General features: G+C 40.8%; 1 protein-coding gene across 1 annotated transcript in view; it reads left to right on the forward strand.

Annotated features, from left to right (window-relative positions):
- TTC34 (tetratricopeptide repeat domain 34) overlaps window positions 1-27,818 on the forward strand; it is a 159,820-nt gene that overhangs the window by 94,676 nt on the left and 37,326 nt on the right. Inside the window, exons 6-7 of the mRNA XM_082273299.1 lie at window positions 7,600-7,873; window positions 20,352-20,566. Coding sequence (XP_082129425.1) covers window positions 7,600-7,873; window positions 20,352-20,566 — 489 coding nt within the window. The remainder of the gene's footprint in view (window positions 1-7,599; window positions 7,874-20,351; window positions 20,567-27,818) is intronic.

Raw genomic sequence — 27,818 nt, forward strand, 5'->3', positions numbered from 1 at the left:
GCCCAATAGCCTCCCACTGACACCAATGATGGGGCACTATTCCTCCCACTGACACCAATGATGGGGCACTATTCCTCCCACTGACACCAATGATGGGGCACTATTCCTCTCACTGACACCAATGATGGGACACTATTCCTCCCACTGATACCAATGATGGGGCACTATTCCTCCCACTGACACCAAAGATGGGGCACTATTCCTCCCTCTGACACCAATGATGGGGCACTGTTCTTCCTACTGACACCAATGATGGGGCACTATTCCTCCCACTGACACCAATGATGGGGCACTATTCCTCCCACCAACACCAATAATGGGTCACTATTCTCCCACTGACACCAATGGTGAGGCAGTATTCCCCCTGCTAATAACAAAGATGCATTGTTTACTCCCACTGACACCAATGATGGGGCACTATTCCTCCCACTGACACCAATGGTGAGGCAGTATTCCCCCCACTAATAACAAAGATGCATTGTTTACTCCCACTGACACCAGGACAATTTCTCCTCCCACTGGTGACAGTCCGGCCCCCTCTAAAGTCCAAAGGAAAGTAAACTGGCCTTTTTGTTTGAAAAGTTTGGAGACTCCAACTGTAGGGTGTTTGTTTTCAGAACATATATAATGTTTGGGGGGGGGGGGGGGGTGGTATGTAATCTTCAGGCCTAGTTATTATTTTTTTTTTAAACACGCATACAAAAAAAAAATGAAAAAATGGCAGTGAAAGAGTTAAAATGCAGAATAAATGTTTTTGTTACAAAGTATCGTATTATTTTTTATCTTGCTGCCAAAAAAAATGCATTGTGTGCGTTATCAGCTCTGCGCACATCTTAAAATCACAATTAAAAGTCAGATGTGTTATTAAGGACGGCGCATTAATATGGGAGACAGAGCTGCGATTTCTCCCAGAGCGCACTTAATCACGGAGTAATGACGGGCTGCGCGGGTGCGCTCGGAGATAGGTAAAAAGCCGTCACAATGACTCGGAACGCGTTTTATTTCCCCCGGCCACTTCGGAGAGACGGAGCGTGATTAAAATGAAAGCCATTTATGCTTTTTTATTTTTCCTGATGGTCCCCCGGGGGAGGGGGTGGGGGGTGGGGACGGCGAGGAGCGCATTTAAACGCTTTGATAAAATGACGGTTTTTATTGTGGATAAACTTATTAGTAGAGGGTTACGGGGAGTAATTAAAAACATTGTTTTTTTTTGTTTTTTTTTTGTAACATCTTTTTTTTTCCTTTTATTGCAAAAAAAGCGAGGTTGTGCTTACTGCGATAATGTTTGAATTTATAGGAGGGGCAGCCCATTCACATGGAATGCGGCTTTGAAAATGCGCTACTTTAGCGCAATTTCAAAGCCGCCTGTCAGTGCAATTTCATGTGCGGCTTGCCGACATCTGGGCGACTTCATGCATTGATGTCTATGCAAGTCGCACATGAAATCACCAAAAATAACCTTTTTTCAAAATCTGAGTCGCACAGACTTACACGGTTCCATAGGCACAAATGGGATGCAACATTTTAACCACTTTAAGACCAGGCCTTTTTCTGACATTTGTTGTTTACAAGTAAAAATCTGTATCTTTTGTCCCCGTTCACACTAAGGCGACCTGGTCGCCTCACAGGTCGCCGTAGGTCGCCTTCCATAGGGAAGCTGCGGACCCGTTCTAATAGGAGCGACACAAGTCGCTCCGACTTAGAAAAAGGGTCCGGAGCTTCTTTGGGGCGACCCGGAGGCAACCGCCATAGACTTCAATGTTATGAAGTCCGTGGCGGCCGCTCCGAGGTCGCGGCGCGCTGCTCGCACCGCGACCTCGGAGGTCGCCCCCCCCAAGTCGGATCGCGGCAATGTGAACGGGGCCTTAGTTAGAAATTTACTTAGAACCCCCCCCCCACCCCCCCCACACACACACACATTGTATATTTTTTTTAGCAGAGACCCTAGAGAATAAAATGGTGGTCATTGCAATATTTTATGTCAGACTGTATTTGAGCAGCGACCTATCAAACGCAATTTTTGGGGAAAAAAATGCACTTTAATAAATAAAAATAAAAAAAATAAAAACGTAAAGTTAGCCCAATTTATTTTATATAATGTCAAAGATGATGTTACGCTGAATAAATAGATACTTAATATGTCAATGCTTTACAATTGCGCACGCTCGTGGAATGGCGACCAACTACAGTACTTAAAAATCTCCATAGGCGACGCTTTAAATTTTTTTACATGTTACCTGTTTTGAATTACAGAGAAGGCCTAGTGCGACAATTATTGCTCTCGCTCTAGCGATCGCAGCGATACCTCACATGTGTGGTTTGAACACCGTTTACATATGCGAACGCGACGTACGTATGTGTTCGCTTCTGCGGAGGGATGGGGCGCTTTAAATATTTTTTTTTTCCTTATTAATTTTACTTTTCATTTTTTATTTTTACACTGTCCCTTTATTTTTTATAATTTTTTAGTTTTTATTTTTACACTGTTTACATATGCGGGCGCAACGTACGTATGCGTTCGCTTCTCCGGAGGGATAAGGGGCGCTTTCAATTTTTTTTTTTCCTTATTAATTTTACTTTTTATTTTTTATTTTTACACTGTCCCTTTATTTATATTTTTTTATTTTTTATTTTTACACTGTCCCTTTATTTATATTTTTTTATTTTTTTATTTTTACACTGTCCCTTTTATTTATTGTTTTTTTATTTTTACACTGTCCCTTTTTTTTTATTATAATTTTTTAGTTTTTATTTTTACACTGTTTACATATGCGGGCGCAACGTACGTATGCGTTCGCTTCTGCGGAAGGATGGGGCGCTTTCAATTTTTTTTTTTCCTTATTAATTTTACTTTTTATTTTTTATTTTTACACTGTCCTTTTATTTATATTTTTTTTATTTTTTATTTTTACACTGTCCCTTTATTTATATTTTTTTATTTTTTTATTTTTACACTGTCCCTTTTATTTATTGTTTTTTTATTTTTACACTGTCCCTTTTTTTTTATTATAATTTTTTAGTTTTTATTTTTACACTGTTTACATATGCTGGCGCAACGTACATATGCGTTCGCTTCTGCAGAGGGATAAGGGGCGCTTTCAATTTTTTTTTTTCCTTATTAATTTTACTTTTTATTTTTTATTTTTACACTGTCCCTTTATTTATATTTTTTTATTTTTTATTTTTACACTGTCCCTTTATTTATATTTTTTTATTTTTTATTTTTACACTGTCCCTTTTATTTGTAATTTTTTATTCTTAAACTGTCCCTTTTTATATATATTTTTTTATTTTTACACTGTCCCCTTTATTTATATTTTTTTGACCACTTTTATTTATATTACAAGGAATATAAACATCCCTTGTAATAGAAATAAGCATGACAGGTCTTCTTTATTAAGAAATCTGGGGTCAAAAAAACCCCAAATCTCGCATTTACCCCTAAAAGCAAAATAGTTTTTGACATTTAAAAAAAAAAATTAATAAATCATGTCTTTAGGCCCAAGAACCGAAAGTGGCGTTGGAGGTCGCTCCGGTCCGGGGGTAAATCATGCGGAGGGCATGTGGTTAATTCAATCACATTTGATCAATCCTATTATTAGATTGTATAATGAAAACAAAGATCTAATCAATAATTTATGATCAAATATTCAAGCTATTGATCCAAAATCAATTTTCCTACGTGTGACATATCAGTCAATTGAATTATTGACTTATAGATCGATTTATTCCTATTGATCGGAAAAGAAAATTGATCATTTAGCAAAGTGCTTGGCCACCATTGATAGATCGGAAGAGAAGTTATCCCTATTCAATCGTCCTTTTGATCGAACCACATATTGATTGCATAATAAAATGGTTTATGGCCACCATTACAATCCAAACATTCATATCTGATGACGGTCCTCATCAGATATGAATATTTTTTTAGCAAAGACTCTGGAGAATAAAATGGCGGTCATTGCAATATTTTTTTTGTCGCGCGCTATTTGCGCAACAGTCTTTCAAACGCAATTTTTTGGGGAAAAAATAAACTTCACTGCATTAAAAAAAAAAACAGTTAGCCCAATTTGTTTTGTATATTGTGAAAGATGATGTCACGACGAGTAAATAGATACCTAACATTAAGTTACGGTTTTAAATTGCGCACACCCGCAGAATGGCGTCAAACTACGGTACTTAAAAATCTCCATAGGCAACAATTTAAATTTTTTTAACAGTTACCAGTTTAGAGTTACAGCGTAGGTCTTTTTTTTTTAGGAATTATTGCTCTCGCTCTGGCGATCGCGGCGATACCTCACATGTGTGGTTTGAACACCGTTTTCATTTGCGGGCGCGACTTACGTGTGTGTTTTCTTTTGTGCGCAAGCTCACCGCGACCGGGACGCTTTTAAAAGAACATTTTTCCTATTTATTTTATTTTATTTTTTTATTTTTAGCACTGTTTTTAAAAAAAAAAAAAAAATAAAATCTGATCACTTTTATTGCTGTCACAAGGAATATAAACATCCCTTGTGACAGTAATATGCAGTGACAGGTACTCTTTATGGAGGGATCGGGGGTCTAAAAGACACCAAACCCCTCCACTACACTTCAATGTATTCAAAATGCCAAAATCGCCATTTTTGAATACTGAAAGTTTTTTTTTTTTTTAATTTGGCACTGTTAGCAGCCGAGTAAACCGAAAGTGGCGTCATGACGTCGCTTCCGGGTTAACACATCGGAGACCCGATCAAAGCCGAATCTGCCGGCTGGTTGCTCTGGTCTCCCGGTGGGACAGGAGACCTGGGCAGAACCAAGGAAGGTGGTAGTGGTGAGGGGGGGGGGGGTCCCCTCCCGTCCCCTCCCATTTGCTGAGATAACGGCCGAGCGGCTCCAGAGCCGCATCGGCTGTTATCTTCTGAAAGCCGATCGCCGGCTCTAAAGAACGGTACCAGGGTGATGCCTGCAGCTGCAGATCATCCCACTACAACCACTTCTCCGAGCCGACCTACAGGTACGTAGATTGGCGGGAAGTGGTTAAAGTGATCCCAGCGGCGGTTTCACCGCGGTATTACTTTTAGAACCGGCAGGAGAGGTACACCCCCCCTCCTCCTCCTCCTTCCGCCACTTCCCGGTAGTTTCCGAGCTTACTGGAGCCGTTTGTAAAGCCCTAAGGCAATCCGATGCGGCCGATGCGATGCCTGGGCTGGAATTCGAGTGAGGGCAAGATGGCTCCCACCCAACTATATGCCCTTGGGGGACCGAAGCGACCTCTGACATCACTTCCGGTTCTCGGGCACAAGCAAATTTTATTTATTTATTTATTTTTGCTTTTAAAGGTAAATGAGAGATCTAGGATCTTTTTGACCCCAGATCTCTCAAAAAAGAGGACCTGTCATGCTTATTTCTATTATCATGTTTACAAGAAATGAAAGTGTTAAAAAAAATAAATAAAATAAAATAGAAAAGTAAAATAAATGCGGGAAAAAAATATTGAAAGCTCCCTATCCCTCTGTGCTTGCGCGCAGAAGCGAGCGCATACGTAAGTCGCACCCGCATATGTAAACGGTGTTCAAACCACACATGTGAGATATTGCCGCGATTGTTAGAGTGAGAGCAATAATTGTAGAGCGAGACCTCCTCTGTAACTCTAAACTGGTAACCTGTAAAAAAATTTTTAAAGCGTCCCATATGGAGATTTTACAGTACAAATGTTTGTCGCCATTCCTCAAGCTTGCTCAATTTTAAAGCGTGACATGTTAGGTATCTATTTACTCAGCGTAATATTATCTTTCACATTATGGAAACATTTGGGCTAACTTTACTTTACTTTTCTTATTTTTTAATTAAAAAAAGTGAATTTTTTTCCCAAAAAAATGCGTTTTGAATACCGCTGCGCAAATACAGTGTGATTAAAAATATTGCAATGATCTCCATTTTATTCTCTAGGGTCTCTGCTAAAAAAAAATATGTATAATGTTTGGGGGTTCTAAGTAGTTTTCTAGCAAAAAAAAACTGATTTTGTCTTGTAAACACCAAGTGTCAAAAATAGGCCCTATCTTAAAGTGGTTAATAATGAATCCATAATTTAATAATCATTTTTATTCACTTTTACTGTTTTTTTCCTTTTATTTGTAATAATCAAAAAAGTTTCAATTAAAAAAAGTTAATTTTTTCCAAAAAAAATGCGTTTTGAAGACCACTGCGCAAATACGGTGTGAATAAAATATTGCAATGATCTCCATTTTATTCTCTAAGGTCTCTGCTAAAAAATATATATATATATATATAATGTTTGGGAGTTTTAAGTAGTTTTCTAGCAAAAAAAAAAAAATGATTTTGTCTTGTAAACACCAAGTGTCAAAAATAGGCCCTATCTTAAAGTGGTTAATAATTAATCCATAATTTTAATAATCATTTTTATTCACTTTTACTGTTTTTTTCCTTTTATTTGTAATAATCAAAAAAGTTTTAATTCAAAAAAGTGTTTTTTTTTCCAAAAACAAATGCGTTTTGAAGACCGCTGCGCAAATACGGTGTGATTAAAAATATTGCAATGATCTCCATTTTTTTCTCTAAGGTCTCTGCTAAAAATATATATATATATATATAATGTTTGGGAGTTCTAAGTAGTTTTCTAGCAAAAAAAAAAAAAATGATTTTGTCTTGTAAACACCAAGTGTCAAAAATAGGCCCTATCTTAAAGTGGTTAATAATGAATCCATAATTTAATAATCATTTTTATTCACTTTTACTGGGGTTTTTTTCCTTTTTATTTGTAATAATCATTTTTTTATTAATACTTAATCATTTATTAAATAATTAATTAATTTAATTTAATAATTCAATAATTTAATAACAATTTTTATTCACTTTTACTGTTTTTTTTTCATAAGAATTACAGGCCTACAATATAAAACAACAGATTTTCATGCAAAACAATGTACCACTGTGACATTCAAAAATACTGACATAAACAGACCACCAGGGAGGTTAAAGCAAGAAGCAAAAAAAATTGGGGTACATATTGTGTTTTTTTTTTTTTAATTTATTAAATCTTATTTTTTCCAAAAAAATGCATTTGAAAGACCGCTGAGCAAATAAAGTGGGACATAATATATCGCACCGCTATTTTATTCTCTAGGGTCTGCTTAAAAAAATATTAAATTTATATTATAAATAAATTTATATATATATATATATATATATATATATATATATATATATATATATATGTTTGGGTGCTAAGTCATTTTCTAGCAAAAAAATACAGATTTTTTTTTACAACAAATGACAAACATAAAAGGCCTGGTCCTTAAGTGGTTAATTAATACCCCTTGATAAAACAATTCACAATAAGATCTCTTTCCTAAGTGAAAGGACCGTAGTTCCCCTTTAAATGGAAATACTGTAAGCAATTGTTTGACATTCCATTGACTTGCCAAGAAGTCGTCGAGTCATTTAAAGTGGGCCGGCAGCCAATGGGCTCTGTTTACCTGCGCTGACAATAGATCATTTGCGCAGAGCTGCCAGAGGTTAATTAAATGTGAGATATTAATGACTTTGTTGCATCGTCCATGAAATAATTCCTTCTTTCCTTCTTTTTTAATCACGAAGGAAGCGGTGTGTAGCGTCACCCTGGCTCTCCGGTCGGACGCGGCTTACGTCGCCCGAGAGATCGGCGCTCTGAAGCCGGAAGCTCAGCTCCTGATCACCGATTGGCTGCACGACCACTGCAGGACGTCTTTAGAAGAAATGGTCAATGCCAATAAGAGTTTCCAGAGTGACCCAACGAGCCGCGACCTGGAGCTGATTGCGGCCACTCTGGTCGATATGGAAAACGCACAAGCAAAAATCCATCTCTTATACGTTGATGTGCTCATTGCTGAGGGTGAGTCCTGGGCAGGTGGGACTACGGGGTGGGGGAACAGCCCTCGGGTACAGGTGTATCTGCTCCCACTCCCAGCAGTTATGTTCACATTCAGGGTCCATTCACACCTCAGCGTCTTGTAGATTAAAGCTCCAAAATGCTGGAGAATAAAATAAAAATCAATTATTCTATATGGAGACGGTTCACTCACTAGTCATTTGAAGACAAAAGCCTGGAGCTCAGAAAAGTTCTGGAGTTTTTTTTTTTTGTTTCGCAAATCGGCCAGATTGGTGCATTTTTCAAGCATTTTGTTGTTCCATAGAAATGCATTGAAACGCTTGATTTGAGCATTTTAGTGTGTTTTGTCATGCATTTTGTGAGTTTTGCTGCTCAAATTCAACAATTAAGGGTGCATTCACACATGATCGCGGGTGGAATTGAGTTAATTTTTTTATTTGCTTATTGTTTATTTGTTTTGGTAGGCGGTTAGGGTAAAATATTAGGGTTAGGGGTAATATTAGGGTTAAGGGTTGGGGGTTAGGGTTTTTTATTTATTTATCTTTATAATTTCTTTATTTGTATTATTTGTTTATTTATTGTTCATTTATTTGTTTTGTTAGGTTAGGAGTTAATATTAGAATTTAGGTTTGGGGTTTGTTTTTTTTTATTTATCTTTATTATTTATTTTTTTTTTATTTTTTTTTATTTATTTGTTGTTTATTTATTTATTTGTTTTGTTGGGCTAGGGGTTAGGAGTTAATATTCGGGTTAGGGTTTTTTTTATTTATTTATCTTTATTTTTTTATTATTGTTTATTTATTTTTTTTTTTTTGTTTTGTTGGGCTAGGGGTTAGGAGTTAATATTAGGATAAGGGTTGGGGGTTAGGGTTTTTTTATTATCTTTATTTTTTTTTTAGTTTAGTTATTTATTTCTTTGTTGTTAATTTATTTATTTATTTACTTTTTTTTGTTGGGCTAGGGGTTAGGAGTTAATATTCGGGTTAGGGGTTGGGGTTAGGGTTTTTTTATTTAGGGTTTTTTTATTTATTTATCTTTATTATTTTTTTTATTATTGTTTATTTATTTATTTTTTGTTTTGTTGGGTTAGGGGTTAGGAGTTAATATTAGGATAAGGGTTGGGGGTTAGGGTTTTTTTATTATCTTTATTATTTTTTTTAGTTTAGTTATTTATTTCTTTGTTGTTTATTTATTTATTTGTTTTGTTGGGCTAGGGGTTAGGAGTTAATATTCGGGTTAGGGGTTGGGGTTAGGGTTTTTTATTTATTTATCTTTATTATTTTTTTATTATTGTTTATTTATTTGTTTGTTTTTTGGGTTAGGGGTTAGGAGTTATTATTAGGGTTAGGGTTTTTTTTATTATGATTTCTTTCTTTATTATTTATTTATCAGTATTTATTTTTATTTAGGCTGCACTCACACACGATCGCAGGTGGAATCGCTGCGGTTCTACTCCGCAATTTCAAATGGCTGCAAAATGCGGGACGCCTTTGCAATGCCATTACTTCTAATGACACCCCAATCGCGCCATAATTGTCGCGCGGTAAATCGCACCGCAAACGGGGCAAATTGCAAGGCGCGGCGCTGTCGCCCAAAAGAAGGTTGTGTTCCTCTTTGCAGTTGCAGCGCGATTTACCGCGCCACAGTTGCGGCAAAATCAAGGTGCGATAAATAAACAATACAGTGAGGTAAAAAAATTATTGGATCCCCTGCTGATTTTTTACGTTTGCCCACTGACAAAGAAATGATCATTCTGTAATTTTAATGGTCGGATTATTTTAACAGTGAGAGACAGAATAACAAAAAAAAAATCCAGAAAAACGTATTTCAAAAAAGTTATAAATTGCTTTGCATTTTAATGAGTAAAATAAGTATTTGACCCCTTTGCAAAACATGACTTAGTATTTGGTGGAGAAACCCTTGTTGGCCATCCCAGAGGTCAGACGTTTCTTGTAGTTGGCCACCAGGTTTGCAGACATCTCAGGAGGGATTTTGTCCCACTCCTCTCTGCAGATCCTCTCCAAGTCATTAAGGTATCATTTGGTAACTTGAACCCTCAGCTCCCTCTACATATTTTCTTTGGAATTAAGGTCTGGAGACTGGCTAGGCAACACCAGGACCTTAATGTGCTTCTTCTTGAGCCACTCCTTTGTTTCCTTTGCTGTGTGTTTTTAGTCATTGTCATGTTGGAAGACCCATCCATGACCCATTTTCAATGCCTTGGCTGAGAGAAGGAGGTTCTCATCTAAGATTTGACGGTATATGGCCCCGTCCATCGTCCCATTAATGCCGTGAAGTTGTCCTGTCCTCTTAGCGGAAAAACACCCCCCAAAGGTTAATTAATTATTAAATTAAATGAATACATTATTTAATACATTATTAATTATTAATAAAAAAATTATTATTAAAAATTAAAAGGAAAAAAAACCCCGTAAAAGTGAATAAAAATTATTATTCAATTATGGATTCATTATTAAATTAAATTAAATTAATTAATTAATAAATGATGAATTATTAATAAAAAAAAATCTTATTAAAAATAGAAGGAAAAAAACAGTAAAAGTACAACCGGACAAAGCACTAGTGACAAAACTGAGGTGAAATGATTTGATACAGCAATGTAATCCTAACAGATTACAATGTATCATGTCAGGTTTTGTGTACTTTTTTTTTTTTAATTTCCCGCCGCGACGCTCGCAGGGAAGTGAACCCGGAAGACGGATTCCGGAGTTCTATCAGAATACCGCTACCTATCAGATTCTGCAAACCAGAAGTTGCAGTGAAAGGGGTCAATGCACATGAACATGCAACAAGAGGCTGCAGTCCTTCAAAGAGGTCATGTGAAAAGCTTACCGAGTCTTGCTTTAACCTCTCTGGCAGTCCAATTATGTCAGTATTTTTGAATGTCAAAGCGGTACATTGTTTTGCATGAAAATCTGTTGTTTTATATTGTAGGCCTGTAATTCTTAGGGGAAAAAAAACAGTAAGAGTGAATAAAAATTATTAAAGTATTGATTAATTATTAAATTAAATTCATAAATTATTTAATAAATACATTATTAATTATTAATAAAAATATTATTAAAAATAAAAGTAAAAATAAAGTAAAAAAAAAAACAGTAAAAGTGAATAAAAATTATTAAAGTATTGATTAATTATTACATTTAATTAATAAATTATTTAATAAATTATTAATAAAAATATTATTAAAAATAAAAGTAAAAATAAAGTAAAAAAAAAAAAAACAGTAAAAGTGAATAAAAATTATTTTAAATTATGGATTCATTATTAAATTAAATAAATACATTTCCTAATAAATGATTAATTATTAATAAACAAAAATATTAAAAATAAAGGGAAAAACACAGTAAAAGTGCAAGCAAGGCACCGGACAAAGCACTAGTGACAAAACTGAGGTGAAATGATTTGATACAGTAATGTAATCCTAACAGATTACAATGTATCATCTCATGTTTTGTGTACTTTTTTTAAAATTTCCGGCCGAGGCGCTCGCAGGGAAGTGAAGACGGATGCCGGCGTTCTATCAGATTACGGCGTTCTATCAGAATTCTGCAACCGGAAGTGAGGTTCGGGCTAGAAAAACTTTCTGCGCATGCTCCACGCGTTCCAACATGGCCACTATGCGTTCCAATAGCTTTCCTAATGTGACAGAACACAAAGCAGCGGCGGACATCTTTTTACACCCACTCAAGTCTTGAATTTTACATTTATTTTAGCAGTAAACTCACCTTATATACTGAATAACAATATTATATTTCTATTATTATTGTAATATAGTAAATATAGCGAGAAACCTGCAGGCAGAAGGTGGTGACGGCCATCTTGGTACACCCCGCACTGCTCAGCAACAAACTGATTATACAGTGAAATAGACTATTTCACCTGGTCGCGGTGGAATAGTCTATTTCAGTATAAAATGGGAGTTTACTGCTAAAATCAGTCTGAAATTCAAAAGTTTATTGGGTGTAAGAAGATGTCTGCTGCTGCTTCGTATTCTGTCACATTAGGAAAGCTATTGGAATGCATAGCGTCCATGTTGGAATGCATTGCGCATGCGCACTACGTTTTTTCGTACCAATGTCCCTTCCGGTTGCAGAATCTGATAGGTAGCGGCATTCTGATAGAACACTGGAGGACGTTGGGGGATCGTAGGGACAAGTTAAGCTTCACTACAGGGTTACCCCGAGTGTGGCTAAGGGTTACTGCTTTTGGTACTGAAAATGAACCCCGAGCCACAATTGGGATTACCGCCAGGGAAGTTATCCGCTTTACTACCAGGAGCGGAAGCCGCTCCTGGGCAAACCGACGTCAGTATACGTCGGTCGCGAGCAGGAGGCTAGGGGGTAAGCACGCGGCACCAGCGGCGCGCTCCCGCCCCCGCTCTTCAGCGGGGAAGCCGATGCAGCGGGCAGGTGGCTCCGATTGCTGCCTGACACCCGCGAGAGAGAAGAACGGTCGGCTGTTGTAAACACAGCCGACCGTTCTTCTCCTTGGAATGATCACAGAGCACCTGTGATCCTTCTATATAGGAACACAGGTCTCTATGGTCATTTCACAAGCCACGCCCCCCCACAGTTAGACTCACTCCCCTAGGCTCACATTTAACCCCTTGATCACCCACAGTGTTAACCCCTTCCCTGCCAGTGTCATTATTACAGTAACAGTTGTAAACACAGCTGACCGTTGTTCTCTCTGGAATGATCACAGAGGGCCTGTGATCCTTCTATATAGGATCACAGGTCTCTGTGGTCATTTCACAAGCCCCTCCCCCATACAGTTAGTAAACACTCCTATAGGCTCACAATTACCCCCTTTGATCACCCCTGGGTTAACCCCTTCCTTGCCAGTGTCATTATTACAGTGACAGTGCATATTTTTAGCACTGATTACTGTAGTAATGTCACTGGTCCCCCCAAAAGTGTCAAAAATGTCAGTTAGGGGTCCGATCTGTCCAGCGCAATGTCGCAGTCCCGCAAAAAAATCGCAGATTGCCGCCATTACTAGTAAAAAAAACCAATAAAAATGACATAAATCTTTCCCGTAGTTAGTAGACGCAAATACTTTTGCGCAAACCAATCAAAATACGCTTATTGCGATTTTTTTTTTTTTTTTTTACCACAAATATGTAGCAAAAAACAAATTGGCCTAAAATATTTCAAAAATTTTGATTTTTTCTTTTTTTTTTTTCTGGTAATGTTATATAGCAGAATGTGAAAAATATATATATATTTTTTTCAGAATTGTCGCTCTTTTTTTGTTTATAGCGCAAAAAATAAAAATCGCAGAGGTGATCAAATACCACCAAAAGAAAGCTCTATTTATGGGAACAAAAGGACATCAATTTTATTTAGGTACAGCTTCGCACACCCGCGCAATTGTCCATTAAAATAACGCAGCGCCGAATCGCAAAATATGGCCTGGTCATTAAGGGGGCAAAACTTCCGGTCCAGAAGTGGTTAATGGATTACATAGGATTCAAATGAAGGCAAACGGGGAATTTTCTGACTGGCAATGGAAGATCGCTGATTGCTTTCACTGGTTACCTGCTTTGGCTGTGGATGTTTTCTGCATATTTTAGTTCAGAAGACCTCCAGTGATAATTAGACCCATCCTGGGTCACGTCTCTTGGCATGTGAGGATTTACAGCTAAATCGCATGACCATCATTTTTTTAGCCAGCGTGAACAACAAGTCATGGCAAATTAGCAGCTGGTCGTAACGTATATAAAGGCTTCCCTATACCGTGGCGGATGTGTACCCCGGAGCAATGTTCTAAAATGACCATCATAAAAATCCTGCAAAGTAATGGAGGTTCAGCGGTAAGCTTGGGATACCTCTTCAAAGTTTCAGAAGGAGAGGAAAGAATTGCGTCTGGCCGGGGAGAGAATAACAAGTTAAAAAAAAAGTGCACAAAGGAGCAGCAACTGAAAGAAAAAAAAATATTCAATGCTCAAACACCCTGTCCTGTAAAGGGGACCAAAGTAAATCCTCCTGTCCAACAAGTTAATAAAATAGAGGTCATATAATAAAATAAAATATAATACAATTGATTTAAAAAAAATAATATAAAATAAAAATAATAATGATAGAGAGAAGAGGTCATATACTGTAAAAAAAAAAAGAAAAAAAATAAATAACAAAAATAAATCCTAATATAATAATAGTATATAAAGTAATAATAAAGTAAAGGTCATATAATAAAAATAACAAAAAAGTGATACACAGCGCATATTAGGGTATGCCAAATAAAGTGACTGATGCTTAAAATAATATGTGTATAGATGATAAATAAAGAAATTGTGCAATAGTGCAACCTAATTGATTATCAGCTTCACCCTGACATGAATCATAAAGTGGAGTGCTTCAATAGTGTAAACCAAATATAAATATTAGGAGCAAAAATACATACGTAATTACCGGTAATTGTGCATAAAATACAATCTATAAATCAATAGTGCAATAGTGCATATATAAATTCATTAGATAAATAAATAAAGTCCCAAACAGATTCAGCTCTTTAAGCAGGTAGCCAGTAAGGGTGCAGTGTGCTTAGGTGCTCCTTAACCACTTAAGCCCCGGAGGATTTGGCTGCTAAACGACCAGGGGCTATTTTGCGATTCGGCACTGCGTGACTTTAACGGACAATTGCGCGGTCGTGCGACGCTATACCTAAACGAATTTGACGTCCTTTTTTTCCCACAAACAGAGCTTTCTTTTGGTGGTATTTGATCACCTGTGCGTAAATTTTGCAAAAATAACAATATTTTTCAAATTTTTTTATATGAAATTCCCCAAAAAAAAATGTAAAAATCAAAATTTTTTAACATTTTCGGCCAATTTGTTTTATCCTACCTATGTTTGGTAAAAAAAAATCGCAAAAAGCGTATTTTGATTGGATCAGTGTTTTTACACCGAGGAGAATGACAGGTGGCTTGCTTACACAAGCCGCCTGACTTTCTCCCTCTCCCCCGATGATCGCTGAGTGACCGGCGGACATCGGGTCCGCCAGTCACACGCGCGGGAGGGTCCGTGACCACGCGGGAGCGGGAGCGCGCCTGCGCGGGCGCGCGCTCGCTCCCCAGACCCTCCCAGGCTACTGACGTTAATTAACGTCACTCTGCCTGGCCGGGGCTGACCGCCGCAGTAAATCTACTTGCGGTGGTCGGCGAGCGGTTAATATGTAAATTGGTGACAATCCGTGCCAAAGAATAAAGTGCAATGGTGTGAGGGTCCACTCCCTATGGACTTCCACTTACCAGACTTCCAGGACCCCTTAGCAATATTGCATGTGGGTCAAACGCACTTCGTCCGGTGTGGAGTGGCATCTTTTCTTTTAGGGCTGATCTTTTGGACTCCAGTAATCAATCTTTCCTCGGTGGCTCAATAGATATGGGACCATAAGGAAGGAAGACTCAGAATAGTGTAATCCCGTTTACATAATTTATTGGATAATACATAAAATAACACTCACATTTTTCAGAGCAGTAAAAAGCCTTGTAATAGTATGATCTCCTATGCCAGAGGAGACTTCTGGACTTGCGGTGTCTGCACGGGCTGCGCTGGTCCCGGCTTGCGTTCCAACGCAACCGAAAGTGACGTGTGCTTCAAGCGTAAACCGGAAACTGCGTCAACGCGTTTCGCCCTCCTCAAAGACATATTTTAATAATAATATAATAAAATAATATATAATAAAAATAGCTATAAATAAATATATTAATAATATTAATATTAGGGATCGATCGATTATCGGCAAAGCCGATATATCGGGGGCCGATATGCACTTTCCCCGATATATCGGAATCGGCCCCTGAGGTTACCGATATTGCCGATATTTCGGGAAAGTGCTTGTACGGGAGTGATGCCTGCAGCTAGAGGCATCGCCCCGGTACCGGCGTCCATAGCCGTCAGTCGGCTGTCTTGTAATGACAACCGAGGCGGCTGAGAAGCCGCTCGGCTGTCATTACAAGGAGCGGGAGGGACGTCCCCCCCACCGCCTTCCGCGGCTCGCCCGGATCTCCCGTCCCACCGGGACACCCGGGCATCCTACCTGCACAGCCGCCGAAGACCCGATCAAAGCCGCATTCGGCTCTGATTGAGTCTCCATGTAAAAACCCAGAAGTGATGTCATGACATCACTTCCAGGTACTCGGCGCCAAATTAAAAAAAATTACAGCATTCAAAACAGCCAAACTTGGTGTTTTGAATGCTTTTAAGTGCAGAGGAGGGGGTTGGGGTCTTTTAGACCCCCCAGATCCCTCCACAATAGTACCTGTCAAAAAAAAAATGTTTTTTAATGTACGAAAATATCGGCCAATAACGACCGATACCGATATGAGATGAACAAAATATCGGTATCGGCAATAAAAAAAACGAGATCGGTTGATCACTAATTATTACATAAAAATAATAATAAAATAGAGTTGGATTACAGAACACAGTATATTACTAGTCAAACGATGTTGAGAGCAAGCTTACTTGTAAGGGGTGCAATTACTGGGGTCCCAAACTTTTGATGGGGTCCCCTAGCTAACTGTCTGGCAGTGTAATCTGTTACATTATGTGCCATTTTTCTTAACCTAAAGTGGTCTATTTGAAAAAAAAAAAAAAGAAGTATACCCATTCCTCCTGCGAATCTGCATGTACCTTTGCTCAGCATAAATTGGGTAAAAACTAATGTTCTTCAGGCTATTTTTTTATCTGAATGAAGTTTTTTTCTTTTATTATAGGCTATAGTAAAAAAAAAAAACCACATAATGACCACTAGATGGAGCTGAGGAGCATAGGACATAAATATGTTTTTGTAATGAGGTATTCTAGAGAATTCTAGAGCAGGGGTCACCAAAATGTTTAATATAAGGGCCACAGCATATACAGTATTTTACATGGCCATGGACAAAAAAACGGTTTAATAAATTAATAAATACCTTTTTTAATTTTTTAAACCGCATGATAAGCACGATAAGATTCAGAACAACAAAGAAAGTAAGAAATTCCAAATCAACTTGAGCCAACAATAAAGATCAATAAAAAATAATTCACTCTGTAATCATCAGAGTCCCTTTTGTTAGGGTGCTCGTGGGAGTCTCCCCTTACGTCCGGTCCCCAGCAGAGTCACCCTTTACTTTTGGGAAAGTGGAGACTGTGCACATACACAATGGGGAAAATAATTATTTGATCCCCTGCAGATTTTTTAAGTTTTCCCACTTACAAGGAAATGAAGGGTCTATAATTTTTAGCATAGGTGCATTTTAAATGATAGAGACAGAATATCAACCAAAAATCCAAAAAAAACACATGACGATATAAATGTTATAAATTGAGTTGCATTTCAGTGAGTAAAATAAGTATTTGATCCCCAAGCAAAACATGACTTAGTAGTTGGTGGAGAAACCCTTGTTGGCAAGCACAGAGGTCAGACATTTCTTGTAGTTGGTGACCAGGTTTGCACACATCTCAGGAGGGATTTTGGTCCACTCTTCTTTACAGATCTTCTAGAAACACTTAATGTTTCTTGGCTGTTGCTTGGTATCTCAAAGTTTCAGCTCCCTCCATAAATTTTCTATAGAATTACGGTCTGGAGACTGGCTAGGCCACTCCATGACCTTAATGTGCTTCTTCTTGAGCAACTCCATTGTTGCCTTGGCGGTATGTTTTGGGTCATTGTAATGCTGGAAGACCCATCCATGACCCATCTTCAGTGTTCTGGCTGAGGGAAGAAGGTTCTCATCCAAGATTTTACATTACATTGCCCTGTCCATTGGCCCCTCAATATGGCAAAGTCAGCCTGTACCTTTAGCAATGAAACAGCCCCAAAGCATAATGTTTCCACCTCCGTGCTTGACTGTAGGGATGGTGTTCTTAGGGTCATAGTCAGTATTTTTCTTCCTCCAAACACAGCAAGTCGAGTTAATGCCAAAGAGCTAAATTTTGGTCTCCTCTGACCACAGCACTTTCTCTCAATCCTTCTCTGAATCATTTAGATGTTCAATGGCAAACTTCAGACGGGCCTGTACATGTGCCTTCTTGAGGAGGGGGACCATGCGGGCACTGCAGGATTTCAATTCATGGCAGTGTATTGTGTTGCCAATGGTTTGTTTGGTGACTGTGGTCCCAACTGCCTTGAGATCATTCACAAGCTCCTCCCATGTAATTCTAGGCTGATCCCTCACTTTTCTCATAATCACCCTTACTCCATGAGGCGAAATCCAGCATGGAGCTCCAGACCGAGGGCAATCGATGGCTATTTTGTATTTCTTGCATTTGCGAATAATCTCTTCAACAGTTGTCTCCTTCTCACCAAGCTTCTTGCTGATGGTCCTGTAGTCCATTCCAGCCTTGTGAAGGTCTACAATCTTGTTCCCGACGTCCTTTGACAGCTCTTTGGTCTTGCCCATGATGGTGAAGTTTGAATGGAAGAAATATATTCTGTGGATGAGTGTGTTTTATACACAAAATGAGTTGTTGTTAGGAGCACTGTCAGGGAAATGGCCGTAGGAGAGCTGGCAACATTGCCAGTAATACCAATAGATGCTCTTGGTGCATCTGGTGCATCCCAGTATGCCCTGGAGTAAGAATGGCGAACGCGAAGGCGCAAAGGCGCGAATGCAATGCGACAGACACATCCTCCTGCTGGCCTATAAAAGGTGGCTGTGGGATATTACTCATTGCTGGATTATCTTCAGATTCCTAGTGCTCCTGTGCCTCCTGCTTTCTGCTCTTGGATCTCCTGTTGTGACCTGGCTTGCTCCTGACTCTGCTTGATCTCCTCCTCCTGGTTTGACCCTTGGCTTTTTCCATTGACTTTGCTCCTGCTACCTACCGTGTATGACCCCGGCTTGCCTTAAAGACTTCGGCTATCCTGTCTGTCTCCTGTGCGTGACCTCGGCTTCCACCACGCTTTCCGCTGTCTGCTCCAGTCCCAGACCTCGGGACTGTGCACATCAGCTGCAGGCTAGATAAAATCTTGTAGTGGGCTATATGTGGCCTGCAGGCTGTAGTTTGGAGTGTAACCATTGGTTACGTTACGAAGCAATTAGATCCTCAAGAAATTGTATTTTTAACCACTTAAGCCCCGGAAGATTTTACCCCCTTCCTGACCAGGGGGTTTTTTGCGATTTTTGCTTGGTTTGCGCAAAAGTTATCGCGTTTACTAACAAAGGGAAAGATTTTTGTCATTTTTGGTGTTTTTTTTTTAACGAGTAATGGCGGTGATCTGCGATTTTTTTTGCGGTGCTGCGACATTGCGGCGGACAGATCGGACCCTTGACTGACATTTTTGACACTTTTGGGGGTACCAGTGACATTACTGCAGTAATCAGTGCTATACATATGCACTGTTACTGCAAAAATGACACTGGCAGTGAAGGGGTTTACTGTATTGGACAGGGAGGGGTTAAGTGTGTCCTAGGGGCGTGATTCTAACTGTAGTGGGACAGGTCTACTAGTGTAAAAACAGAGATCAACGGTTCTACATAGTAGAACCGTCTGATCTCCATTTTTACACAGGGGAGAATGACAGGCGGCTTGTTTACATAAGCCGCTCTGCCTTTCTCCCGCTGTACCGGTGATCGCCAAATGACCGGCGGACATCGGGTCCGCCGGTCACACGCCCGCACTCCTCCCTGAACGAGCCGAGGCGGGCGCGCGCCTCAGCGAGCGCGCGCTCGCCCGCTATTGGCTCAAATGCCAGTGACAGGCGAGTGACGTAGATCTACGTCACTCTGCCTGGCCGGGGCTGACTGCCGCAGTAAATATACTGTGCGCAGTCGGCAACCGGTTAAGGCACTTAGGGCAATTTAATAAAAATATATACATTTTATTGAGAAGTATTTTAAAACACATCACAGTCCTAATTGGAGTAAAAAGCATACAACCTATACTTGAATGATAAAATAATTGACAGATATTTGATACTCAAATAGCAAAAAATGGCATTCCCGAGCACGGCTGATAACCAGCTTGGATGGAGTTGGTGCACAGGAAAAAACCCAATGCGTTTCGATATATCAGTTAATATCAAATAATTTTCAGGGATTATTTTCCATTGTTTGCAAAATAATAATATATTGAAGGAGATACTACATAGATATAAATATCTTTGCTATTCAAGGTAAGGTGTAGAAAGCTAACTTACGTTTTTAGTAAAGCCATTTAGTATGGATGCATCCATAAGAAGGAAGTCCTCCTAGTGTGGCCAGACATTGCAAACCGGATCACTGGACATAGAAATTCCATTCCAAAGCCCAAGAAAAGAAAAATAGGCCTGATCAACATAGGTTTAATAATTCCCCTTCCCTCCTTGGTGCATAGAAATAATTCTTGGTGCATAGGTTTAATAATTCCCTTTCTCTCCTTGGTGCATAGATGTCCTTGTGTTGGGCTTTCGTTGGCGATATCTATTTTTCATTTCTTGGGCTTCTGAATGGAATTTAAATGTTTTGTCTTCTGCTTTCACCCCCCAGAGAATCACGAGGAGGCTTTCACCCACCTGAAAAAGTCTTTCACCAACAGCGCCATCGACGAATCGGCAAAAGCGCGGTACGGAATTCTCCATGTCAAGTGTCGCAACATCCTCGCCGCCACCCAGGAACTCTCTGCGCTGGCTGGGAAAAACCCAAAAGAACTGGAGACTCTGGTGAAGTTTCTGGATAAGAGGCAAAGACAAAGCCTGTCACAGGTAATGGCATAAAGGGCTACCTAATATTAACCCCTTCCTGCCCAGCCCCGGCCTCCTTATAACAGGGTCTTAATGCTGGTTGGGGGGGGGGGGGTGGGAAGGATTGGCCGATAACATGAACACTTTGGTCACATGATCAGGAGCTGATCAGTACCAATCATTAGTCACTGTCCTGTAAGCGCTCGCTCTCAGCGCAGGATCCTCAGCTGTCCATTGACACATTATGGACATTATGTGGACAACAAAAAGGTCAATTAAATTAACTATTCTATTAGACCCCAGATCTCTCCTCCTGTCCTAAAGGCATCTGATCAAATCAAGATGCTTTCACAGGCTGGTAACCATCTGTTTCCATTAGACCGAAATCAGACGTAAAAAAAAATACTTGAACCACAGAAATGATCGGGGGAAGTTCCAGTCTTCAGTCATCTCTATGCTTCTGCATGCAGCCTGCAAAAGTAATCCAGTAGCTGTATAGCTACTTGGATTACTTTTACATTGTAGGTGTAGCACTGCCCCCTTGGGGGTTGCTTGCAGTTGCATGTTCTTCTTGCCGGCCTTGACCCTGTGAACTGTCCGGCTCACCTGACACTCTAGGTTCAGACATACTGTGTATACCTTTAAAATGACACATTGACTCAATGCAGATCTGTTTTAACTCTTTAGATTTACTTTACTCAAAAGGAAGGCTTAAAGGAGGTATTAATCAACTAGGCTCAGTGATGGCAAACCTTGGCACCCCAGATGTTTTGGAACTGCATTTCCCATGATGCTCAACTACACTCCAGAGTGCATTAGCATCATGGGAAATGTAGTTCCAAAACATCTGGGGTGCCAAGGTTCGCCATCACTGCCCCAGGTAAACCGCCAGGACTCAGTTGAAGTAATACTAAGAAAACAGTAAATAACCATTTTCAGTAACAAGCAAATAACACCAATACACACAGTATCAGACAGTAAGTGAATGGAACTCTCAGAAAGCTATGAATTTCTATGTGAAATACTCTGACTAAAGGGGAACCCTGGGCTGGCCTATAGTACCTGTATCCTAATGGGAGATGAGGTAATCTAGATACCAGTAGCATGTCCCCTTTAAAAGCAATAAAATAGCAATGTTCAGAATGCAAGGCCTTGCTATGATCTTCACCGGCAGTTGGAGCTCAAAGAACAAATGATTTCCAATTGCAGCACAGTGTGAGACAAGCAATGCAAGATAGCTGGTTCTGGCTAATGATGGTCCACTAACTGATCCAGATATAAGGTGTCTGTATACTGCACATGTGTCAAACACAAGGCCCGTGGGCCGAATCTGGTCCTCCAAGCCATTTCATTTGGCCCTTGCACTTCTTATGCAGCTGCAGGAGAGCTCCAGCCCTCCTCTGGTCCTCCTTCAGACACTTTACTTTCTGCTTTCCAGCAATGCCTCCAGCTTCTTCCCAGCAGCAGCACAAGGTAAGGGAGGGTGGGGGACTCAACTTCTGATGGTTGGGAGGCTCTTGGCATCTTATGTAAGGGTAGGGGATGCTCTGGACATCTAGTCTTACGGTTATAACTGGCCCTTTTTGAGGGCAATCATAATGCTGATGTGGCCCGCGATTAAATTGAGTTTGACACCCCTGTTATACAGTGTTCAAGAGATGTAGTAGTAACTGATGACTGGACGTTGAGCAGGTGCTCTCTCACCAATCCTGATGACCATTTTATAACTCCTTGAAGACCAAGCAAAGTCAACTCTCCATGCTGTGAGACACTGAGATGGCTGTGCTCTGCTGATTCAGTCCCCAACCCGATCAGCGATGCTGCAGACGTGTCCGCGCCTTAGCGAGCGTCGTCCGTCCCTGGGCTGAGTCTGCAGCTGGCTGGGTCACGTGCAGTAGGCCGCAGTCCTCTCTTTCTCTCTGCGGTGGACCAATGCACACACTATGGATCCTGGGAAGCAAGAGAGCTTGGGCCTGGTCAGCAGACCCCTTTATAGTCTCTCCAACAATTCTTCCCTGGAGCGAATGGCCTGCTGGGAGGCGTAGTCCATAAACAGTTCAGCAGTGCAGTAATATATTTTCAGAAGACTACAGTTCCCACAATGCTCTCCTCCAGTCTCAGGAGTATGATGCATGAAATCTGAGACCAACACTGGGGAGTATAGAGACAGTCTAGGAAGCAGTGGACAAGCCTGCAACATCAGAGGACCATTGTCTGCTCCCGGCTACATAGGGAATCACCAGCAGAAAAAAAAAGAAGATACCAGGGTCATGACTGCAGCCATGGCCCTGGTGTAACCACTAAAATCCAAGGACATACGGGTACGTCCATTTGAGAAAAGTGGTTGAAAATACAAGAACTAAACAAAGAATTGGTCATGTGACTCAGCCAAGGATGATTATGCATCCATTTATAAAAAATTAATCATGTGAGTGTCTGAGCATTCGCACAACCATTGCAGATATATCTCTGTAATATGTCCAATATGCTATTTTCCTGTGAAAAACAGATCCATCTAGTGGCCATAATGTAGTATTTTCCTGTATTCGCAACCATCTAACTGTTGGCCATATCAATAATGAAGAGGAGGCATCCGTCCCTGATAGACAAAAATTGAAAAATAGGCCAGAAGGGGAGGAGGTGGGACTTTGATCGACCAAAAATTAATGTAATCAATAGGAACAATGTTATATAAAAAATGTATTAACATGAGTTAAAACATCCCCACAAAGTGGGACTCAAATGACAAACAGTTAAAGCAACCACATAAACTATCAAACCCATGTAGCACATCACAGCATAGGCCTGACAGTGTTAGTGCACAGCAGAGTACAGTCCCATTGGTTCTTGTCCAAAGTTCCAACGCGTTTCAACTCATCCAAGTCTTCTTCAGGGGGATGCTGGACAGTAGGATAATGCTGATATCTCTGTGTGCGGAGACCAGTGCTTAGGCAAGACTCCTAGTCATATACAGTAAAGTACAGCTTTGTATCCCTATGGGACAACTTTGCTGTTTGCAGTTGGATGATGGTTGTATGCTAGACCTGTGTGTGCTAATCAGCATCATTGGTGGAGCTGTGCCTTCTACAGGAGCTAGATTGGTGCTCCATCTGTCTCCTTGCTCCCATAGGGACAAAAAGCTGTACTTTACATGACTAGGAGTCTTGCCTGAGCACTGGTTTCCACACACAGAGATATCAGTATTATCCTATTGTTCAGCATCCCCCTGAAGAAGACTTGGATAAGTTGAAACACGTTGGGGCTTTGGACAAGAACCAATGGGACTATATCCTGCTGTGCACTAACACTGTCAGGCCCATGCTGTGATGTGCTACATGGGTTTGATTGTTTTATGTGGTTGTTTTAACCGTTTGTCATTTGAGTCCCACTTTGTGGGGATGTTTTAACTCATGTTAATAAATTTATAACTTTTTAGATAACATTGTTCCGATTGATTACATGATTTTTGGCATCACTCAAAGTCCCACCTCCTCCCCTTCTGGTAGTATTTTCCTGATTGGGGTATTTTAGGAACATACCACATTATGGCAGGTAGATGAAGCTGATGACTGAGCTCCCCATCTAGTGGCCAAAATGTGTTTTTTCCTTATTCAGAAATATCAGGAAAATACCACATTATGTCCACTAGATTTAGCCGATAATCATAGGAAATAAATATATTCAACATTATGGGGGTGATCAGGGGCTGACTGCCAACTTTCGGCTCAGGAGGCAAGTACAAACCAGAGGCCCATGGTGCAGCGACTCAGCCCCCTCCCACTCTCCCTTTTCCCAGCCTCCTCCTGACCCCATTCCAGGCTGAAGCTCTACTCCAGGTACTCTCTACTCACTGGCCGAACTCGTGGCTGGCTGGAGACCGGGGGAGGAGAGTCTCCAGAGGGGAACCGGCCTCTGCTCAGACACAGTTTACACCATCCATGCTGTGGGGGGGAGGCCTGCGCTCTATCCTTATCTTCATCCCGCACTCAGCAGGTTAGTGGTGGGGAATTCTTACTTCTCTTCACCAGGAATCCTTTAGGCATCTCTGCGGCAGAGCAGAAGCAGTGCAGCCTTTTTACGGGGCATCAGGGTGGCCCGGGGGGCAATTGCCCCCCTGGCCCAGTCCTCCCCTGGGGGGTGATTATACCATGGGGATTGTTCATTATAGCTGTGCAACTTTTTCAGACAGGGTGTTGGTACTCAGGGGCATTAGCACAGTTTTTTTTTTTTTTTCTTACGAAGTCCTCCCTGTGACATCATTTTATTGCCTGTTTATCCCGGTTATTTTTTCTTTAAATGAGACAAGGTTCAGTCATCTGTTTGTTTCAGGTGAGGCCCGATATAAGCAGATGATAAACAGGACATGGGGTGACACACGGAAGGATAACCCACATTCGGTCAACGAACCATAACACGTGATTTATACAGGAAGGTGTTTTATTACAAGTCGAATTTTTGTTTACAGTCATTTCAGTTCCAGTGTCTGACTGCGCTCCCCGCACCTCATAAATCACTCTGCTGCACAGCAAGGCTGAAAACGCAATACATTTATTAGAAATAACAGTATACGGATGTTCTCGGGAACCATGACGCAAGCAAACGCCTGTTCTAACTCCTCACCAGAGCCCTGCTTGGGAACAAAGTCCTATACTGAGAGATATGGGGGGGGGGGGGGGGCTGTCATTGCTGAACGCTCATCCTAAAAATGCTTGTTGCATTGAGCAATATACACTATATTACCAAAAGTATTGGGACGCCTGCCCTTACACACACATGAGATTTAATGGCATCCCAGTCTTAGTCCGTAGGGTTCAATATTGAGTTGGCCCACCCTTTGCAGCTTTAACCACTTGCCGACCTCCGCACGACTATTTACTGCGGCGGTCAGCCCCTCACAGGCAAAGTGAAGTAGGACTACGTCGCTCGCCTGTGAGGCTCTAGGGGGCGAGCGCCCGCCGCTGGGGGAGCGCTCCCGCCCCCAATCGCTCCCTAACATCCCCGCACGTGTGACCGGCGGACCCGATGTCCGCCGGCCACTCGCAATCTCCCGGTGTAAACACAGCCGCCTGTCATTCTCCCCTGTGTAAGAACAGAGATCATACGGTCCTGCTATGTAGGATCGTATGTCTCTGTTGTTACACCACTAGCCACACCCCTTTACAGTTAGAAGCACACCCCTAGGGACACACTTAACCCCTGCATCACCAATAAAGTTAACCCCTTCCCTGCCAGTGTCATTTTTACAGTAATCGTGCATATTTTTAGCACTGATTACTGTAGTAATGTCACTGGTACCCCCAAAAGTGTCAAAAATGTCAGTTAGGGGTCCGATCTGTCCGCCGCAATGTCGCAGTCCCGCAAAAAAAATCGCAGATCGTCGCCATTACTCGTTAAAAAAAAAAAACAACAAAAATGACAAAAATCTTTCCCTTAGATAGTAAACGCAATAACTTTTGCGCAAACAAATCAAAATACGCTTATTTTTTTTTACCAAACATATGTAGCAGAAAACAAATTGGCCTAAAATGTTAAAAAAATTTTGATTTTTACATTTTTTTGGGGGGGAATTTCATATAAAAAAAAATGTGAAAAATATTGTTATTTTTGCAAAATTTACGCTCTTTTTTTTGTTTATAGCGCAAAAAGTAAAAATTGCACAGGTGATCAAATACCACCAAAAGAAAGCTCTGTTTGTGGGGAAAAAAGGACGTCAATTTAGTTTAGGTACATCGTCACACGACCGCGCAATTGTCCGTTAAATTCAAGCAGTGCCGAATCACAAAATAGGGCCTGGTCAGGAAGGGGGTAAAATCTTCCGGGGCTTAAGTAGTTAAAAGCTTCAACTCTTCTGGGAAGGCTGTCCACAAGGTTTAGGAGTGTGTCTATGGGAATGTTTGACCATTCTTCCAGAAGCGCATTTGTGAGGTCAGGCACTGATGTTGGACGACAAGGCCTGGTTCGCAGTCTCCGCTCTAATTCATCCCAAAAGGTGTTCTATGGGGCTGAGGTCAGGACTCTTTGCAGGCCAGTCAAGTTCCTCCTCCCCAACTTCGCTCATCCATGTCTTTATGGACCTTGCTTTGCTTTGTGCACTGGTCCAAATCATTTGGTGGAGGGGGGATTAGGGTGTGGGGTTGTTTTTCAGGGGTTGGGCTTGGCCCCTTAGTTCTAGGGAAGGGAATTCTTAACTTTGAACTTTAACGGCATCCCAGTCTTAGTCCTTAGTGTTCAATATTGAGTTGGCCCACCCTTTGCAACTATAACAGCTTCAACTCTTCTGGGAAGACTGTCCACAAGGTTTAGGAGTGTGTCTATGGGAATGTTTGACCATTCTTTCATTTGGATGAGAAGGTCTGGCTCGCAGTCTCCGCACTAATTCATCCCAAAGGTGTTCTGTCGGGTTGAGGTCAGGACTCTGTGCAGGCCAGTAAAGTTCCTCCACCCCAAACTCGCTCATCCATGTCTTTATGGACCTTGCTTTGTGCACTGGTGCGCAGTCATGTTGGAACAGGAAGGGGCCATTCCCAAACTGTTCCCACAAAGTTGGGAGCATGAAATTGTCCAAAATGTCTTGGTATGCTGACGCCTTAAGAGTCCATTCAGACTAGCGCGGTCGGTCGCTCGCCATTGAGTAGTACAGGACCCGTTCTAATAGGAGCGGCACAAGTCGCTCCGACTTAGAAAATGGGTCCTGTACTACTTTGGGGCGACCTGGAGGCGACTTGCATTGACTTCAATTATACGAAGTCCGTGCAAGTCACGCCGAAGTCGCGGTGCACAAGTCGCCCCACAAAGTCGTGTCGCGCCAGTCTGAATGGGCTGTAAGAGTTCCCTTCACTGGAACTAAGGCGGCCAAGCCCAAACCCTGAAAAACAACCCCACACCATAATTCCCCCCTCCACCAAATGATTTGGACCAGTGCACAAAGCAAGGTCCATAAAGACATGGATGAGCAAGTTTGGGGTAGAGGAACTTGACTGACGAGCCGCAGAGCCGGGTGGCAGTCCAGGCATGTGGGCAGATCCCAACCATATTGTCACGATCTTTCGGAGCCTGGACCAGCTCTGTGATGTCAACTGACATCAGGTCGCAGGAGTGCAGAACCAACTGCACTCCCGTGATCCATAGCCTGGAGCCTGCAGAGGTGACTCCTGCATGACCCACTTATTTTAAGAAGTGTTCATATTTGCACCTATTGCTGTAAAACTATTTCTAGATGAAAAAAAAAAAAAAAGAAAAAGTAAAAAACAGATGGAAAAAGAAAAAATGATTA

The sequence above is a fragment of the Pelophylax lessonae genome (genome assembly GCF_965119305.1).
Source record: "Pelophylax lessonae genome assembly, chromosome: 12".
Classification (NCBI taxonomy): Eukaryota; Metazoa; Chordata; class Amphibia; order Anura; family Ranidae; genus Pelophylax; species Pelophylax lessonae.